The sequence below is a fragment of the Rhagoletis zephyria genome, unplaced genomic scaffold (genome assembly GCF_001687245.7).
Source record: "Rhagoletis zephyria isolate East Lansing unplaced genomic scaffold, Rhagoletis_zephyria_1.1 Rzeph_scaffold_03297, whole genome shotgun sequence".
NCBI lineage: Eukaryota > Metazoa > Arthropoda > Insecta > Diptera > Tephritidae > Rhagoletis > Rhagoletis zephyria.
In genome coordinates this window covers 1-18324 of record NW_016160380.1, presented here as the reverse complement: position 1 = coordinate 18324, position 18324 = coordinate 1, and the positions used below count along the sequence as shown (strand labels likewise).

Here is an 18324-nt window from a genome sequence, read left to right as displayed (position 1 = left end):
GAGTACGCGAACGAGGACGCAAGAGTCGGAATCGAGTATAGCCATACAACTGTAACTGCATACCCAGCGCAACGACTCACTCAAATCAGTAAAAGCAAAAACCCAATACATGTAAGGCGAAGAAATCAGCTGGGGCTTGTTCGAGTTGCAATCATAACCGCAGTATCGCGCGAATCATTAAAGTATCACGTTCGTTGTGAATTTCTAACGTTTTATCAGTTGGGCACTTGCAGCAGTGATGTAAATTTTCATCACTGCTGCAGTATTCTCGCTTTTATTACATGCCTCAAAGCCGCACCTACTGGTGAACAGACGCTGCAGACTTCGGTAAACCCTTAAACCGAATAAGTCGGAGTGGTCCCACCGAAGCTCCCTCTCTTTCTGTGATGACCCAAGGCTCCATTCGGATTGGTTACCGCATCTCGCACATGGGTTGCTCACGTTGCCCAGAGTGCGCGAACGAGGACGCAAGAGTCGGGATTGAGTATAGCCATGCAACTGTAACTGCATACCCAGCGCAACGACTATACCCCATTGCACTCNCCCAGCGCAACGACTCACTCAAATCAGTAAAAGCAAAAACCCAATACATGTAAGGCGAAGAAATCAGCTGGGGCTTGTTCGAGTTGCAATCATAACCGCAGTATCGCGCGAATCATTAAAGTATCACGTTCGTTGTGAATTTCTAACGTTTTATCAGTTGGGCACTTGCAGCAGTGATGTAAATTTTCATCACTGCTGCAGTATTCTCGCTTTTATTACATGCCTCAATGTTACAACACCACCTTGTATAAATTCGCCTTGCACCACCTTGCATAAATTCGCCTTGAACATAGGAATGTTCGATATCGTATCGATTTTTCTGAATATCGATATTTCATCGCACATAATCGATTTTTTGAATCGATATTCCAAGGTCGATATATCGAAGACATCGATATTTTACTCGCAATATCGATATTTAAGTTGAAATTTATTTTTCATCTGCAAAGAAGTGTATGGAAAAATACTAAAGTAGGTTTACCCTGGGATTTAGTAATTCAGTCTCATCTCAAGTCACCAAATTTGATATTAGCAATTAGTGACTATTTTTGTGACTTGAGACGATTTGGGTATTCAGAAGGAGAGAGTCACAAAAAGTTCACCAAAAAAGTGTGGTGAAAGCAAACACAACAACTGATAGTGTTTATGTATGCCTTTTGCTCGCGCGGCTCAAAGAGTCGCAATGGCCGAGTGGTCAAAGCATTAGGCTGGCAGCCGAGAGGGTCCCGGTTCAAGTCCTCCTCGGCCGTAGAGGATTTTTTATTTTTTTTTATTTAGTATTTTTTTTTATTCGTTTTATTTTTTTCTAACAATCTTTAGATTTTAAAGTTTTAAAAACAAACAAATAATTTTTTTTTTAATACATTTGTATGATGTTAAAGCATTTTGGTTTATTTCCTAATGAAATTCTTGTTGAATAAATTTCCTCGCTTCATTTTCGCGTTTTTTTTTTAACAAAATGGGAAGAAATAAGCTTTTCCTCCATACTTCTATTTTTGTGACCGGCTCTTAGCCAGCTGACAAATTAATGACTTATTTTTGAGACTAGAGAGGTGAGACAGCGTACTGAATACCAAATAGTCTCAAAATCCTAGTTCACCACCAAAAGTCACTATTTGTGACTAGAGACCGCTTACTGAATGCCAGGGTTAATCAACAGCTTGTGTAATTTATTTAGCTCTTATGTTTGACAACCTCATCGTGTGGGTCCCCTTGCCGTGGGGATGAGGCTTAAGCTCCGAATGGAGATTGGTTGACCACCCGTCTGCCTAACTGCGGGCGTCGTGTTGCTCCAATTATACATACGGAGAGGACCGTACCGACGATTCCCCCATGCTCGTCCTACCCAACGCTTCTCTCCCATCTTTCCCTATCCTTCCCACCCACCCTCGCAGATAGGTCTTCGGGAGGCAAGGGCAGCCCTGTCAGAAGACAAGCTAGCCCTGCAGCCGTCCCCGCCACTCCAGGAGGCAGGGGAACATCGACAGGTGCAATGCTTAAAGCGGCGTTGGGGACATCAGACCGCATGGCTAAGCCAGCAGCATCTGAGGTGCGCCATTCTGGCACTAATGTAGCGATGGGTAGAAGCCATCCCCAGAAGCACGTTAATGCATCAGAAAGGTACTATCGTACCAGACGGTCAGCCCTCAGGATCCTGGAGAGACTGAGGGACAAAAAGCCAGAAGATCTGACCGCAGAAGAGCTGGACTAAAGAAATTGGGCCTTGAAGTTTATGGCTGAACACCAGGCGAAAGCCAAACAAGATTCTTCTCAAGGCAAGCGGAAGTCCTCAAGGGAGCTATACTTGGAACCCAAGAGAACAAGGGTTTCCGCCATTTTTACAGCGGACGAGCTGCAGAAAAAATCCTTCACGTACGCGGCGACGGACACATTTAGCAGGGCTGTGATAGACCGCAGCTCACTTGATGGTGCAATATCACCACAGAACTGGCATCTGGTCAACAGGCGACTCTGGGCCGTCTATAAGGAGGTTTTAGGAGAAAACCCAGGACCACCCCCCAGTTTTGCGGACGCCGGTTGGTTCCAAAACCGCGTCAATCTGACAAGGTGTGCAGACCAGAGATCCGTCGACCTATACACCCTGGTCGTCAGTCGCGTAGGCGAGGTCTGGCCGGGTGCACGCCTTGAGGTAATAAAGCGGGAAGACATTCCCAATCGGCCCAGATCCAGGGCCTGGATTCCAAACTTTCACGCGGACCCACAGGAAGAGCTGGAATGTATACGCATGGGCAACCCCGAGCTACCCACCCACGACTGGAAGGAAGCAAAGATAGGCGATATCGACGACAAGCGAAGGTTAGCGGTAGTAGTCCTCAACGAGGAATCAGTAGAACTGCTAGCCAACCAAAACTGGAGGATAAATTATGGCTTCCAAGCCTTGAATCTCCACGTTTATCGGCTTGACGTGTCAGGGAAGCAACACCCTACCGACGAAGCGAACGCAGAGGAAAATGCTACTGACGACGAAGTGGCATTCACCTCCGGAATGGTAGGCGAACTCTTCGAGAGGGTGACTCTAGAGGAGGGGGCGGGGGACCACTCCGACACTATGCTGGAAGAGGAAGGGGAGAATATCCTCCCCCTTTCTGATGAAGAGGACGTCAACCAGACTGTGGTTGGCTGTCCAGCGGCAGCACGCGAAACTGATGGTAGGGATAATTCAAATTAATCTCCACCACTGCAAGGCGGCCTCATATTGATAAAAAAGTCTATTAATGCATTTCTCTTGATACAGTTTATCGAGGCGGACAGCGTCATCATAGCAGTGGAATCAAGCGGAAGGTCTACTTGGCTGGCTTCCACATACATGGCCCACGACGCAGACACCCTACCTCCACCACAATCCTTAAGGAGCGCGGTAATGGAGGCTTCTAGACGCGGTACTCCGATGGTCATAGGAGCAGACGCGAATGCCCATCATCACATATGGGGCAGCTCAGACACAAATGAACGCGGTTAGTCGATATTCAAATTTATTATGTGCAATAACTTTCAAGTTAGCAACGTAGGTGATACCCCTACCTTTGTGACGTCTGTTAGAAGGGAGGTCCTTGACATTACATGTGTCAATGAGCAGGGGGCAGAACTCTAGACTCGAGAGTCTCCAAAGACAACTCCTTTTCAGATCACATTTACGTCATTTATAACCTATACTTACCAGTAAGAAAACAACAAGTGGTCTTAAACCATAGAAAAATAAATTGGAAAAAGTTTGAAACAATCTTTTCTAATAATATTTCCGACCTCACAAATCAAATAAACTTGGATCATCAACTTGATAACGTCGTAGACGTTATAACTAAAGCATTTCATCGTGCAGCAAAATAGGCCTGCCCAATCAGGACAACAAGTAGAAAACCAAAACCTCCATGGTGGTCCACTGAAATTGCAACCCTCAGAAGGGATTACAGATCAAAATTTAATGAAGCTAAGAGATCCAACTCTTGGAGTGAATTTAAAGACTGGCAACGCCGATTTAAGAATGCGATAAGAGACGCTAAGCGCTCCTCATGGAGGAACTTCTGTCAGAAGATAGAAAGTACTTCGGNCTTTTCTAATAATATTTCCGACCTCACAAATCAAATAAACTTGGATCATCAACTTGATAACGTCGTAGACGTTATAACTAAAGCATTTCATCGTGCAGCAAAATAGGCCTGCCCAATCAGGACAACAAGTAGAAAACCAAAACCTCCATGGTGGTCCACTGAAATTGCAACCCTCAGAAGGGATTACAGATCAAAATTTAATGAAGCTAAGAGATCCAACTCTTGGAGTGAATTTAAAGACTGGCAACGCCGATTTAAGAATGCGATAAGAGACGCTAAGCGCTCCTCATGGAGGAACTTCTGTCAGAAGATAGAAAGTACTTCGGAGGCCAGCAGATTGCGCAAAATACTATCTATGAGTCCCAGCAATATTAACTATCTGATTGGACAACTAGCAGCGAGGAAACTCTAGAGCTTCTTGTACAGATGCACTTTCCGGGTTGCCTCCACGGTAGAGTCACAAATACCCGAATCATAGGCAACAATGATGACATTACAGCAAACATAATTACCGAGGAGAACATATGGCGTGCTATTAGCAGCTTCCAACCGTTTAAATCTCCGGGACCAGATGGCATAATTCCCGCTGACCTACAACATGCAGCAGAAATGATTGCATTCATACTCGTACCAGTCTTTGAAGCAGCGTTACGACTGAATTATATACCCCACAAATGGGAGAAGGTAAGAGTAGTTTTCATTCCCAAGGCAGGGAAAGCTACACAGACGAGACCAAAAGACTTCAGACCAATTAGTCTGTCGTCTTTCCTGTTGAAATCCCTAGAGAGACTAATAGATGGGCACATTAGAGACAAGGTGGGCAGCAAACTTTCGGCATCCCAACATGCCTACAACAAAAGGAGATCAGTCGACACAGCACTCCATTCTTTAGTGCACACAATCGGAAGATCACTTTATTACAAAGAATACACCCTCGCGGCCTTCCTGGACATCGCGGGTGCTTTCAACAATGTATCTACTGCAGCGATTATCTCATCTCTGATAAATCTGGGAGTAAGCAATTCACTAACCTCATTTATTGAACGAATGTTAATCGGCCGTGAAATAAGCGCAGGATTAGGTGAATCAGTAATAAAAAGGTTCCCCGTCAGGGGTACACCCCTGGGGGGAGTAATATCACCGTTCCTGTGGAACATAGCAGAAGACAGCCTTCTTCGGGAACTTGAAAACATTGGCGGTCAGATAATTGCATACGCCGACGATATTGTAATAGAATTCTCGGGTAAACATCTCTCAACATTGACAGATCTGATCCAAAGATCCCCCATCAAACTATCCCAGTGGTGTAACAGTCGAGGACTGGGAGTGAATCCTGAAAAAACAGACCTTGTGCTGTTCACCAGGAAGCACAAGATACCTGATCTCGGGAACATAGAGGGCAACACCCTCGCAATAAAGGAATAGACCAAATATCTTGGCCTCATAGTAGATAGGAAACTAAACTGGGGGCCCAACGTTGCAGATAGAGTGCGCAAAGCAACAGTGGCACCATATTCCTGTAGCAGAGCAATAGGGAAAAATGGGAGACGGAACCCAAAATAATACACTAGCTATACACGGCGGTGTTTAGGCCAATTCTCTATCTCAGTATAGTGGTATGGTGGAACACCCTTGTGAAAGGGGTAAACTTCAAAAAAATGGACAAGGTTCAAAGGCTTGCGTTCACACTCATAACTGGTGCGATGAGAACAACACCATCCAAAGCACTGTATGCCCTACTGAATTTTCTTCCGGTGGACCTACATGCCAAACAAGTCGCAAGCGGCGCGGCAATTCGAATGAACATTTTAAATAAGTGGTCAAATACCAGTTATGGTCACGGTAGTATACTAACGGAGTTTCCGGGGCTTCCCGGATTGGTGGACTATGCACTTCCGGAACCTGCACCCGCTACAGCGTTCGCGACCCTCCTACCCTCAAGGGAAGAGTGGAAGCATGACGTTGTAAGTAGTGGAGAGTCCATCCATGTATACACAGATGGCTCAAAGCTCGAGGGATAGGTTGGAGGAGGTGTATACTCCCATCACCTGGGAATCTCCCTTAGCTTTCGTCTCCCGGAGCACGGTATCGTTTTTCAGGCTGAACTGATGGCAATAGACAGGGCCACGAAACTGGTAAAGTGTGATATGATACCCCAAGTTGATATCTATATCTTGACTGACAGCCAGGCGGCAATAAAGTCCCTCACGAAGCAGTCGACAATCTCCATGGTAGCCATGAAATGCCGCGCATCTCTTAACGAGATGGCTGAGTCATTTCGCCCAAAGGTAGACGCACTGGCGCGACTTGGCACGAAACTTCCTTTTGAGGATATAAACGACGAAATAGGAATACCCTTGCAAACTTGTACTTATCTCCGAGAGGCTCCGAAGTAGCGAACGAAAGGTAGCAGGACGAAATCACCTGCAAAACTGCCAAACAACTATGGCCGGTGCTCAGCGCCAAACGTACTGGCCTACTTCTGAGTCTAAGTAAGTCCAATATTGGATTATGAGTATCCGTCATAACAGGACACTGCCTAATTGGCAAGCCCACCTTTCGACTTGGCCTACGTTTACATGATTTCGGCGAAGTATCTCAGAAGTAGTTCGTCCATAGGGCTACATTGGCTACGTATTCTTCTACTCAGGGCTGGCATCGAGTCAAACCCAGGGCCAGAAACCTACATCTGCTGTGTATGCCAGAGACGACTACACCACAACTCCACCTCAGGCAAGTGTAATGCCTACGAGGGGTGGAGTCACCTTAGAGCCTGCTCAGGAATACGGACACATCGGCAGTGGACCATGTCGCATGTGGCCCCTGTTGCTCAAACAGAGCAGCCTCCACGGCTAACCCCAGTCCACCTGAGCAGCCCCACACAATCACCACAGCACAACAACACAATAGACCATATCACAACCACGACAGACCACAGAACACACACAGCCGCACCACTACCCACACGCCGCCAACAACTCCTGGTTCCTCCTACAACCTGCACGGTATGTCAGACCAGGATATTCCGTAATGTGACATCAGTCAAGTGCAAACCCTTCCTTGGCTGGTGCCACTTTAGGGCATGCTCAGGTCTGCACACCACGCGAGATTGGACGAGGAACTTCGAGGGCCCGTGTTGCGCTGCTCGGTCGCAGATCTCAACTGCGGCGCCTTCCGTCACCACCACAGAGCGGCAACCACCACAGCAGCGCACACAGCCAACGGCGTCACGACCACACAAATCCCTCACACCCCGCATCACCACTCGTCTCCCGAACCACATGAAGCTCCTTCAATTTAACTGTAACGGGCTACGGAGCAAGATCGAGGAGATAACCGTCTTCATGGGAAGGCATGGCATATTGATAGCTGCGGTCCAAGAGACGAAGATGCACAGCAATTCAACACTGTTGAATTGTGCCGGGTAAAACGTGCACCGTCGAGATCGCGAGCGAGATAATGGTGGTGGCTTAGCGTTCATCACGCACCATACCGTGCAGTATCGTCTCATCGAAGCAGACATCGACCGCAGGGATACCACCCTAGAATGTCAGGGCATCGCTATCCGGTCAGGCGATGTCGAGCTCNTAGAATGTCAGGGCATTGCTATCCGGTCAGGCGATGTTGAGCTCGAAATATTTAACGTATATATATCCCCTGTCACCTGCTGCCCGGCAGGATATCGCCAGACATAGGTGCGCTCCTCAGAGGCGAAAACCGTATGTTAGTAGGTGACTTTAATGCGCACCACGATCTTTGGCACTGAAGCCTGTCAAACGATCGTAGGGAAACTGACTTAGGTAACATTCTGCACAATAAACGACGACGCACCCACCAGGATTATGGGTACCTGCTGCAGCTCGCCAGACGTAACAATAGTCTGCGCTGGTCTGATAAACAGCATATCATGGCGACCTATGCTGACTCTAGCATCCGACCATCTGCCCGTAGTCATCTCAATCGATAAACCAACCGACCTCGCTTCCGCGGAACAGCGGATATCAACTTCTCTAAAGCTGATTGGAAAAGCTTCGCGGAATTTACTGAAAACACCTTCGCTGCTCTCCCCACACCAATCGACGTCCACCTAGGTGAACGTAAGTTACGAAGGGCTGTCACCGCTGCTGCAGCTCCCTTCGTACCGGCAGGATGTATTACGGACCCACGTCCAAATTTCCCTGCTGAAGCGGCTGTTCTAGCCGATGAACGTGACAGACATCTGGAATGTGGGGAGAGTGGTCCCACTGCTCAATATGGGGAAACCTGCCAACAAAGGAGATTCGAATCGGCGGATAACACTCCTTTCGCCGGTAGCGAAGACATTCGAGGCCTTGCTGCTCCCGTATTTCACAAACCACTTGACCCCAGCGAAGCATCAGCATGGTTTCCGTAAAGTGCACCGTACAACAACAGCACTTAACGCCATAAACACTCAGATAACTTGTGGCCTTAACCGTAACCGTCCTTGTGAGAGAACGATTCTAGTAGCGTTGGATTGTCAAAGGCGTTTGACACCGTCTGCCATTCCACGCTACTAGAAGATATTGAGGCTTCCTCTCTCCCACAGAGGCTCAAACGGTGTTCGGCAAATTATCTGAATGGTCGACACTCGTCGGTAATATTTAGAGAAAAATCGAGTTAACTCAAAAAAATAAAACAGGGGGTTCCACAGGGTGGTGTCCTTTCCCCGCAACTGTTTAACTTTTACATTTCAAAGCTCCCTCAACCACCAGAGGGAGTCTCGATTGTCTCTTACGCCGACGATTGCTCGATCATGGCGACTGGGAATGGAATTGATGACCTGTGTTCGAAAGTAAACGGGTATCTCTCAGAACTTTCCCGCTTCTTCACTGCAAAGTGTCTAGCCCTCTCCCCTACGAAATCCTCTGCGACCCTGTTCACAAACTGGACGAAGGAGGTCAGGCTACCGCTGGGAATTCACGTCGATGACACACGAATTCCGACGGTGAATAATCCCAAAATACTCGGAGTAACATTCGACAGCCTGCTCTCCTTCTCTGCGCACGCAACCGCTATTGTCAATAAAGTACAGAGCCGCAACAAGGTCCTCAAGTCGCTAGCCGGCAATACTTGGGGCATAGACAAACAAACGTTGCTGGCAACATACAAGGCAATAGGCCGGCCGGTTTTAAACTACGCAGCACCAGTGTGTTCGCCGGGGACTAGTAGGACGCAGTGGGCGAAGTTACAGACTGTACAGAACACCGCACTTAGGACAGCGACAGGATGCCTCCTGATGTCGACAGAACATCACCTCCACAACGAAGCACAAATGCTTCCTATAAAGGAGCACAACATAATGCTCCGAACAGACAGCTGCTTGCAGAGGAGCCCTCGTCTAGGCACGTCAGGAGGCATCTATATGAAATGACGGACGAAGGCCAGAGGTTCGCCAAGCAGCCTCTGGACCCGTCAGCTTACCGACTGGCTCTGAACGGCATTCACAGGGAGTCAGTCTCAAGTTATGTAGACTCTAGACCTGTGAATGCCGTTCTAGGCGCACCCCCACCGGATATAGACGGAGCTTCATCTGCCTCGGGAGACACGAACAACAATAGCCCAACTTCGCTCTGGCTACTGCAGCAGGTTAAACTCATAGCTGAGTAGATTGAATGAGGATGTGCCAAATGAGTGTCCGGCATGCGGAGGGACCCCACATGAGTCAAAACATCTCTTCGCATGCCCGGAAAACTCGACAACCCTAACGGCTTTGTTCTTGTGGACCGACCCGATAGAGACTGCACGCTTCTTAGGGAACTTGACGACAACGACTGAGATATCAACTGATCTGGGCGGAGTTGTTGTGGCCGCTACAACAACAACAACAACAACAACCAGCATGCCGTTTTAATCCTCAGTAAATATACAAGATGGAAATAACACAATTATTTGAGTTGATAAACAGGGGCTCTATTCTGTAACTGTGAGTTTTCAAGTGTACACTGAAAATGGTGTGCACTCTTCATTTTGCGATTCAGGAAGAGAACACTCCCTCATTTTGCGATTCAGCATGTGTGAGAATGAGTTTTAACTGTGAGTTTTTGGTTGTGAGTTTTGCACTCGGTGTACACTACATTTTCCCACAGTTACAGAATAGAGCCCCAGTGGTCTAATATTCTTGAGGGATTCTCAACGGTGTCGTAAGTTTCGTATTGTTGTATGTCGTAAACTTTAAAAGTAAATGTCTAGAGAACTTGAAACCACAACCACCAATTTTTTAATACTGCGAAAATTCATAACATTACTTTGACGGTACTCTGCGAACCCCCTTAATATATTTTTTAGGCGTTTAAAGTTTACTACATACAACAATACGACACTTACGACACCGTTGCGAATACCCCAAATATTCAATTGGGAGTAGGATTTTCAAACATGAACCAATTAGAACAGATCTGACCGGTTGAGAAGCAGCCATTTGTAATAGCAATGGAGAAAAAAGTTTGCGACGTTCGTAATTTTGATGTTTGCTATTTCTGTTTTGCTTCTTTCTTTATGTGTATTTTGTCGGTGGTTTATTTCAGTGATTTTTTGTGCAAATGTTATTAAAATGAACTGCGCGGTGATTGGATGCAAAAACACGTACACAAATAATAAATTGGTTAGCACAAACATGTGCACAACACTGCTTGAATTTTTTTTTATGCTTCGTCTTCATATTCTTTGTTTACTTTTCACAGAAAATATCATGGCGCCGAAATCACAAAGGTCAGCCAGAAAATTACTTTTTTCTTTTGCTTCATCTTGTCAGATCTTGTGTAGTTGGATCATGATTTTCAACATCGATTTTTCCGATATCGATATAGTTCAGCCCGATATATCGCCATATCGATTTTACATGCAATGAATTAAATCGATTCATGATATCGATACTTTCTTAAATATCGAACATGCCTACTTGAACACCACCTTGTATGAATTCGCCTGTATCGTTTTGTCCCTACTCGTATCGCTTGATGTATCCTTTTGAAATTGAAGTTGTTTTATTAAATAAATTTGGTGTATAATTTATTATCTTTTGGTTTCTATATTATTTTCTTTTACAATGCTTTCGAATCTAGTAGTGACCAGCCAACGTTTCGTGGTTATTATAGGTAAGCTATAATAATCTCTTTGAAAAAACAATATAGAGAATTTTATTTGCAGATGAAACTGGCTTGGAAAAAATATCACATAATATAATATGCCAATTCTTACGAGAACAAAAACACGATGAAAAATTAACTGTAAAAACATTCTCTTTCAGTCCTGAACTGAGAAACTGGTCGAGTTTTATTAATTTTGTGGCGAAATGTTCCCAGGAAGAAAATAAATGCAATGTTTTGTTGCCTCCACTTTCTGATCTACTCTGCTTGCATGGTGTACAGAAAATTATACAATTTATTCAGAAGCTACGAAAATGTGAGAAAGTGCACCGGATCTTTCTATGGATAGCTCCTGCCAATCTCGTGTATCCACGTACAGAATATTTGATATCAGCATTTGAATACATGGCTGACTTAATACTACATCTGCAGACCTCCAATACTTTAACCATTATTGCTCGTAAAACTGGCGGTGGCGTCTCAAACAAATTCTACACATATACTAAAACTAAAAACGAATTTCTTGTTGAGGCATTACAAAATTGTTTCAGGAGCGCGCCAGTAAAAACTACAGCACCAATAACGAACGCAATTGGTGCTACCTTCAAAATTGAACTTAATGAAGATGAAGTGGTAGCACGAAATACGCTTAAAATGCCTTATGAGAAGTGAGTGCAAGTGCCTATGACTGTATTTGGCACGATTACGATAACCAGGGTGCCAAATTTTGAACAAGGGCGTCGATATAGGTTTTTGAAGCAAGTATAACAAAATATTTTTTTTTTTTGATGAGAAACAAAAACTACAGAAGTTACCAATTTTTTTTAAATCCAAAATCTTGAAAACAAAAGCACGGATTTCAAAAATGTTGATATTAAATAGGAATTATGAATGCCTTTAATACGATATACAAATGTTATATACAGATTATAAAGTTTTAGCAAAAATTCTATTTGACTAAAAAATGTTACAAAAAATTTGTAACGATCACGCGATTATTTAAAAATTGCTTTACTAAACATATTCAAACTCATATTCCAATAGGATATAAAACAAGCTTTCATTTGATATACAACATGTCTTCAGCCTGTACTATACAGAGTATTTAAAAAAAAACGTAGGCGGCCTTCGGTCGCACTTAGGGATTATAACCCTCACTAAGTAGAATTTTCCTTTCTGTGTTGCGAAAGAAAAGGGGCTGAACACCTTTTGCAGAGAACAGCTTTTTGCGTAGGCGGCCTCCGGCCGCACTTAGGGATTATAACCCTCACTAAGTAGAATTCTCTTTTCTGTGTTGCGAAAGAGAATGGGCTGAACTCCTTTTGCAGAGAACACCTCTCTGCGTAGGCGGCTTTCGGCCGCGCTTAGGGATTATGACCCTCACTAACTAGAATTCTCCTTTCTGAGTTGCCGGAGAAGAGGGCACCTTATGTGAATAAACTACAGTAAATGTAAGATTGTCACCACTGAATTCTTAAGCCTCAAAAGCAGATCATAATAAAATATGTATACCAAATTAAAGGTAATAACTTGTACTTTCTAAGTAATGTACATTTCTTTAGCATTAACCACGTAATATTTTCAAAGAAGGTCATTTTATGAAAAAAATTATGAAATTTTACTAGTCTATTAATATTTTGGGCTTTAAGATATGACAAATAATATTAATTAGATACTGGAACTGAGAAATAAATAAATTATCTTTATTTTGACACATTACTTTTTCAATCGGTTATGTAGTTCATAAGATATTAATATTAGAAAAAATCTAAAAAATAACTCAACACTAAATATCTTGAAAACTTGAAGGCCCCGACCCCTAAAAGTGGGTATATTTGAAAAGAGGAGAAGCCCAGCTTTCCAATTGCAAAGTCAAAATTTGTCGCCCCGGTTATCGTAATCTCCCCCTATATTTAGATACATATAGTACATTTGCTGCAAGTGTCATAAAAAAATTTGAGTTAAATATGCAGAAATGATTGCCACCTATTCTACGTTGCATACAAATTTTATAGCTGTGTTGATTACCAACAGCGCACTTTCCCACGACAGCCGGTTCTACGTACCGGAATGACTTGGGTTTTACCCCACCAAGGGCTGTTGTTTCGGCGATCTAACCCCGTTTAGGGCTACATCTTCTCCGTACACTTCTGTTCAGGGCTGGTATAGAGTCAATCGCAGGGCCAGAATTCTAAACTTGCTGCATATGCCAGAGACGACTGCATACAAACCCCACCTCGGTCAGGTGCAATGCCGGTGACGGGTGGAGTCACCTCCGTAACTGCTCGGGCCTACGTACGCACCGGCAATGGACCAAGTCGTTCGTGGCCCCATGCTGTGCAAACCGGACCTTCTCCACGGCAAACCACCACCCGCCTGGGCAGCACACAATCAACACATCCACACCCCAACACAGCACAACAATAGACACACAAATAAACACAATAGCACCCACACACCGCCGCCGGCTACTCCTGGTCCCTCCGACAATCTGCTCTGTTTGTCAGTCCAGAATATACCGTAACGTGACATCAGTCAAGTTCAACTCTTGCCTCGGCTGGTGCCACTTTAGGGCGTGCTCAGGACTTCGCAACACGCGACATTCGACGAGTGACTATGTGGGCCCCTGCTGTGCTGCCCCGTCGCATCCCTCCCCCGCGACGCCGCCAACCACCACCACAAGGCAGAAACCCCTTTTGCAGCACGTACAGCAGGGGCCGGCAGGCACCACAACTCTTTAACACCACACATCACAATCGGTCTCCCAAGGCACACAAAGGTGCTACAATTTAACTGTAACGGACTCCAGAGCAAGATCGAGGAGATAACTGTCTTTATCGGAAGGCATGGAATATTAATAGCTGCGGTCCAAGAGACGAAGTTGCACGCCAATTCAACCCTGTTGAATTGTGCCGGATACAACGTGCACCGTCGAGATCACGAGCAAGATAATGGTGGAGGTTTAGCGTTCATCCCGCACCACACCGTGCAGTATCGTCTTATTGAAGCAGACATCGACCGCAGGGATACCATTCTAGAATGTCAGGGTGTTGCTATCCGGTCAGGTGATCTTGAGCTCGAAATATTTAACGAATACATACCCCCTGTCACCAGCTGCCCGGCAGGATATCACCCTGAAATAGGTGAAAACCGTATGGTAGTTGTGACTTTAACGCGCACCACGATCTTTGGCACTCAACCCTGTCAAATGATCGGAGGGGAATACATCTGGCTGAGCAGATAGAGGATTCGACATTCTGCACAATGAAAGACGACACACCCACCAGGATTATGGGCAGCTGCTGCAGCTCGCCAGATAATTGTTAGATCAGCCCTGGTCTGATAAACAGCGTATCATGGCGACCTGTGCTGACCCTAGCATCACACCATCTGCGCATAGTCATCTCGATTGATAAACCTACCGACTTCGCTTCCGCGGAACAGCGGACCTATATCAACTTCTCTAAAGCTGATTGGAAAGCCTTCACGGATGTTACTGAGAGCGCCTTCACTGCACTACCCATATCAAACGTCATTCATGTAGGTGTACGTAAGTTCCGAAGGGTTGTCACCGCTGCTGCAGCTCGCTTCATCCCAGCAGGATGTATTAAGGTTCCATGTCCGAACTTTCCTGCCGAAGCAGCTGTTCTAGCTGATCCCAGAAATCCCCGTATTAGGGATCTCAATTCGGGGATTCGGCAACTTGTGAACGTACATTTGAAGGCCTGCAACTTCGCCTCTGGTGTGAGCAAGCTTTGGTCAACCGTGAGGTCGTTGTCCAACCCGACGAAGCGCGACGACAGAGTCGAGATAGACTTTGGTGACCACGCTTCGTCGGACCCGGAGAGATGCGCGAGCTATTTTAGCCGGCAGTTCATTCTGCATCCTCCGGTGGATAAAGCCAAACGTCGAGTGACCAGAAGGTTGCACAAAATGCCAAAACCTAGTGCGCCTCTTGTTTTCACCAGCGGTGAGGTAAGGGTAGCCATCGGGAAGGCGAAAGCCTCCAAAGCCATTGGACCCGACGAAATATGCATGTTGATGCTGAAAAATTTGGATCCTGCGGGAGTAGCGTACCCAACGGAGGTCCTCAACCTGTCTATGGCCACTCTCGTCATTCCAGACGTCTGGGAAATGGAAAGAGTGGTCCCACTGCTCAAACCGGGCAAACCAGCCAACAAAGGAGAGTCTTATTGCCCGATAACTCTCCTTTCCCCGATAGCGAAGACACTCGAGGCCCTGCTGCTCCCGTACAATGCGAACCACCTGATTCCAGCGAAGCATCAACATGGGTTCCGTAAAGTGCATAGCACAACAACAGCACTTAACGCCATAAACACTCAGATAACTCGTGGCCAAAACCGAAACCGCCCCTGTGAGAGAACTATTCTAGTAGCGTTGGACCTGTCCAAGGCGTTCAACACTGTTAGTCATTTAATGCTACTTGAAGATATAGGGGCGTCCTCACTCCCACATGGACTCAAACGGTGGTCGGCGACTGAGTGGTCGACAGTGGTCAGTAATTTTCAGATACAAAACTAGCAAGCCACTAAAATTAAACAGGGGGTACAACAGGATGGTGTCCTGTCCCCGCTACTGTTTAATTATTACATCTCATAGCTTCCTCAGCCACCAGAGGGTGTTAATATAGTCGCCTATGCTGACGATTGTTCGATCATGGCGCCTGTGAATGGAGTTGATGACTTGTGCTCGAAAGTAAACGGTTACCTCGCCGAATTTTCTCGCTTCTTCACTGCAAGGAGCCTTTCCCTATCCCCTGCGAAATCCTCGGCAACCTTTTAACCACGTGGACGAAGGAGGTCAGACTGCAACTGGGTATTCACGTCGATGGCGTAACAATACCGACGGTGAATAACCCGAAAATCCTCGGAGTTACCTTCGACAGTCTGCTCTCCTTCTCGGCGCATACAACCGCAATTGTCAACAAAGTACAGAGCCGCAACAATTTCCTCAAGTCGCTGGCCGGCAGCACTTGGGGCAAAGATAAAGAAACGTTGTTGGCAACATTCAAGGCAATTGGCCGGCCGGTTCTAAAGTATGCAGCGCCCGTATGGTCGCCGGGGACTAGCAGGACGCAGTAGATGAAGCTACAGACCTGCCAAAACACGGCATTACGAACAGCGACAGGATGCCTCCTGATGACGCCCCCACTTACATGACGAGGCCCAGATGCTCCCAGTAAAGGAGCATAACATAATGCTCTGCAAGCAGTTCCTTGCTGGGAGCCACAGACGTGACCATCCCAGCGGACAGCTGCTCGCGGAAGAGCCCTCGCTACGGCACGTCAGGAGGCATATTTACGAACTGACGGACGAAGTCCATAGGTTTATCAAACAACCTCTGGACCCGTCAACCTACCGACAGGCCCTGAACGGCATTCACAGGGATTCAGTCTCAAGTTATGTAGACTCCCGCCCTGTGAATGCCGTTCTAGGCACACAACCACCGGACGTGGACGGGACAGAACTTTGTCTGCCTCCGGAGACCCGCACTACAATAGCCCAACTTCGCTCTGGCTATTGCAGCAGGCTCAACTCCTACTTGAGTAGAATCAACGAGGATGTGCCCAACCAATGCCCGGCATGTGGAGAGTCGCCACATGACTCCCGGCATCTCTTCACATGCCTTGAGAACCCCACTCAACTAACGCCTCTATCCCTATGTACAGTCGCACACTTCCTGGGCCTCCCCCTAGCTGAAACTGACGACAACGTTGATGGATGAACCGCCCCGAACGGGGGTTAGTAGCCGCTACAACAACAACAACAACCAACAGCGCATTAGAAGAATGTATGGATGTAAGTAAGCAATCAACTTTTAAGCCGTTTTTTCAGTTTTTGATTTTTTGGATTATGACCCTCCTGCAGCAAATGGGCGATATGTGTATCTACATATAAACCATAATTATGCAGCAGCTTTGTATTTTTTAGAACATCTGAAACAAAAGTGAGTTCAATTATATATACTCCTGAAGCTTCTGATGATTACGACGATGAAGAAGAAGATCCGGATGATGATCTATGCATATAGTGTTCTTTAAATAATTATTTTTCAATAAAGGCCATCAATTTTTGGACCAGTTTTAGCTATTTTTCTATTATAGATAAAAAAAAAGTGTAAGATGGAAGTGGCTAGGAACTCGAAATTGACGTTTAATATTTTTAATTGCTGATCCTGGTGTAAATTTTCTCGAATTGTCGAACAAAGAGATATACTTATACGGTATCTATAGTATGCCATTTCAAAGTGATATTGTGTGCAACTTATGTTTATTTATTTATTTTTAAGAATTTTTTTTTATTAAATATCAGTCATATATGGGCAAATTTTCAACACTGAAATTTTTAAATTGTAGCCACAAAAACAAATTATATATCAAATTGTTTTAAATCCATTGAGGAAACAAATTCTTTTGTGATTAATTTTCTTTAAAAGCTTAAAGAATTATAAGTGAAAAACGGTACCAAATTTTCGAAAATTCAAAGTTAGCGATATTTCTAGACAGTGGTTTTTGTCCGATTACAAACCTTTTCAAGACGGCGTCTAAGGAGGTCAGGGGCAATGTGTGTATCAAATTTGGTACAGATTGGCGAAATGGTTTGATATAAGTGGGCGGGCTACACCCAATTGCCAACAAATTTTACGAAAAACTAATTTTCGCATAAGATGCATTGAAAACTTCATTTTTTAGTAAATATTTAAAAATGAGCTAACTAAACAGCCCAAAGAAACGAAAGTCCATGATACAACCACCCTATTGCGTAAGTCGTAAATTAGGCTAAATTGTACGACTCGACAACATTAACATTTGGGGTGTTCACAGTTCGTTCCAAATTGTGTCTGAAAATGTAGACGTCTACATTTTGAGACATTTTTAGCATCAAACTGTGAGCACCCCTTTCTAGCAATCGTCGCAAAATTGTCTCAAAACTTTGCTGGTGTTACCAGACATTTCTTCCTTGCGTGCATTTTTTATATGTCGCCTTTCGATTATGTTTCTGAAAAATTGTAATTAGTTAACTTAATTACCAATTTGTAGTATTTGTTATTTCTTTTCCTTGATTTGTTTCTTTTCATCAGAAATT

The 18324-nt window shown here is 45.1% G+C and overlaps 1 protein-coding gene across 2 annotated transcripts; it reads left to right on the top strand.

The window, feature by feature from the left end:
• Positions 1-11033: 11033 nt before the first annotated feature.
• On the top strand, positions 11034-17318 carry Elp5 (Elongator complex protein 5). Of its 2 annotated transcripts, none has more exons than XM_017623660.1 (3): positions 11034-11227; positions 11280-11886; positions 17170-17318. In XM_017623660.1, the coding sequence occupies exons 1-3, from the start codon at positions 11179-11181 to the stop codon at positions 17267-17269; spliced, it is 756 nt and encodes a 251-aa protein (XP_017479149.1). In that variant the 5' UTR covers positions 11034-11178; the 3' UTR covers positions 17270-17318. The 2 variants fall into 2 exon arrangements, with proteins under 2 accessions (XP_017479149.1, XP_017479148.1); XM_017623659.1 differs by having other exon boundaries at positions 17155-17318.
• The last annotated feature ends 1006 nt before the right edge of the window (positions 17319-18324 follow it).

Coding starts and splice junctions, on each gene's coding strand:
- Elp5 (XM_017623659.1), top strand. CDS start 11,179: ATGCTTTCGAATCTAGTAGTGACCAGCCAACGTTTCGTGGTTATTATA. Junction 11,228..11,279: donor ACGTTTCGTGGTTATTATAG/GTAAGCTATAAT, acceptor TTTTATTTGCAG/ATGAAACTGGCTTGGAAAAA. Junction 11,887..17,154: donor CTTAAAATGCCTTATGAGAA/GTGAGTGCAAGT, acceptor ATTATGCAGCAG/CTTTGTATTTTTTAGAACAT.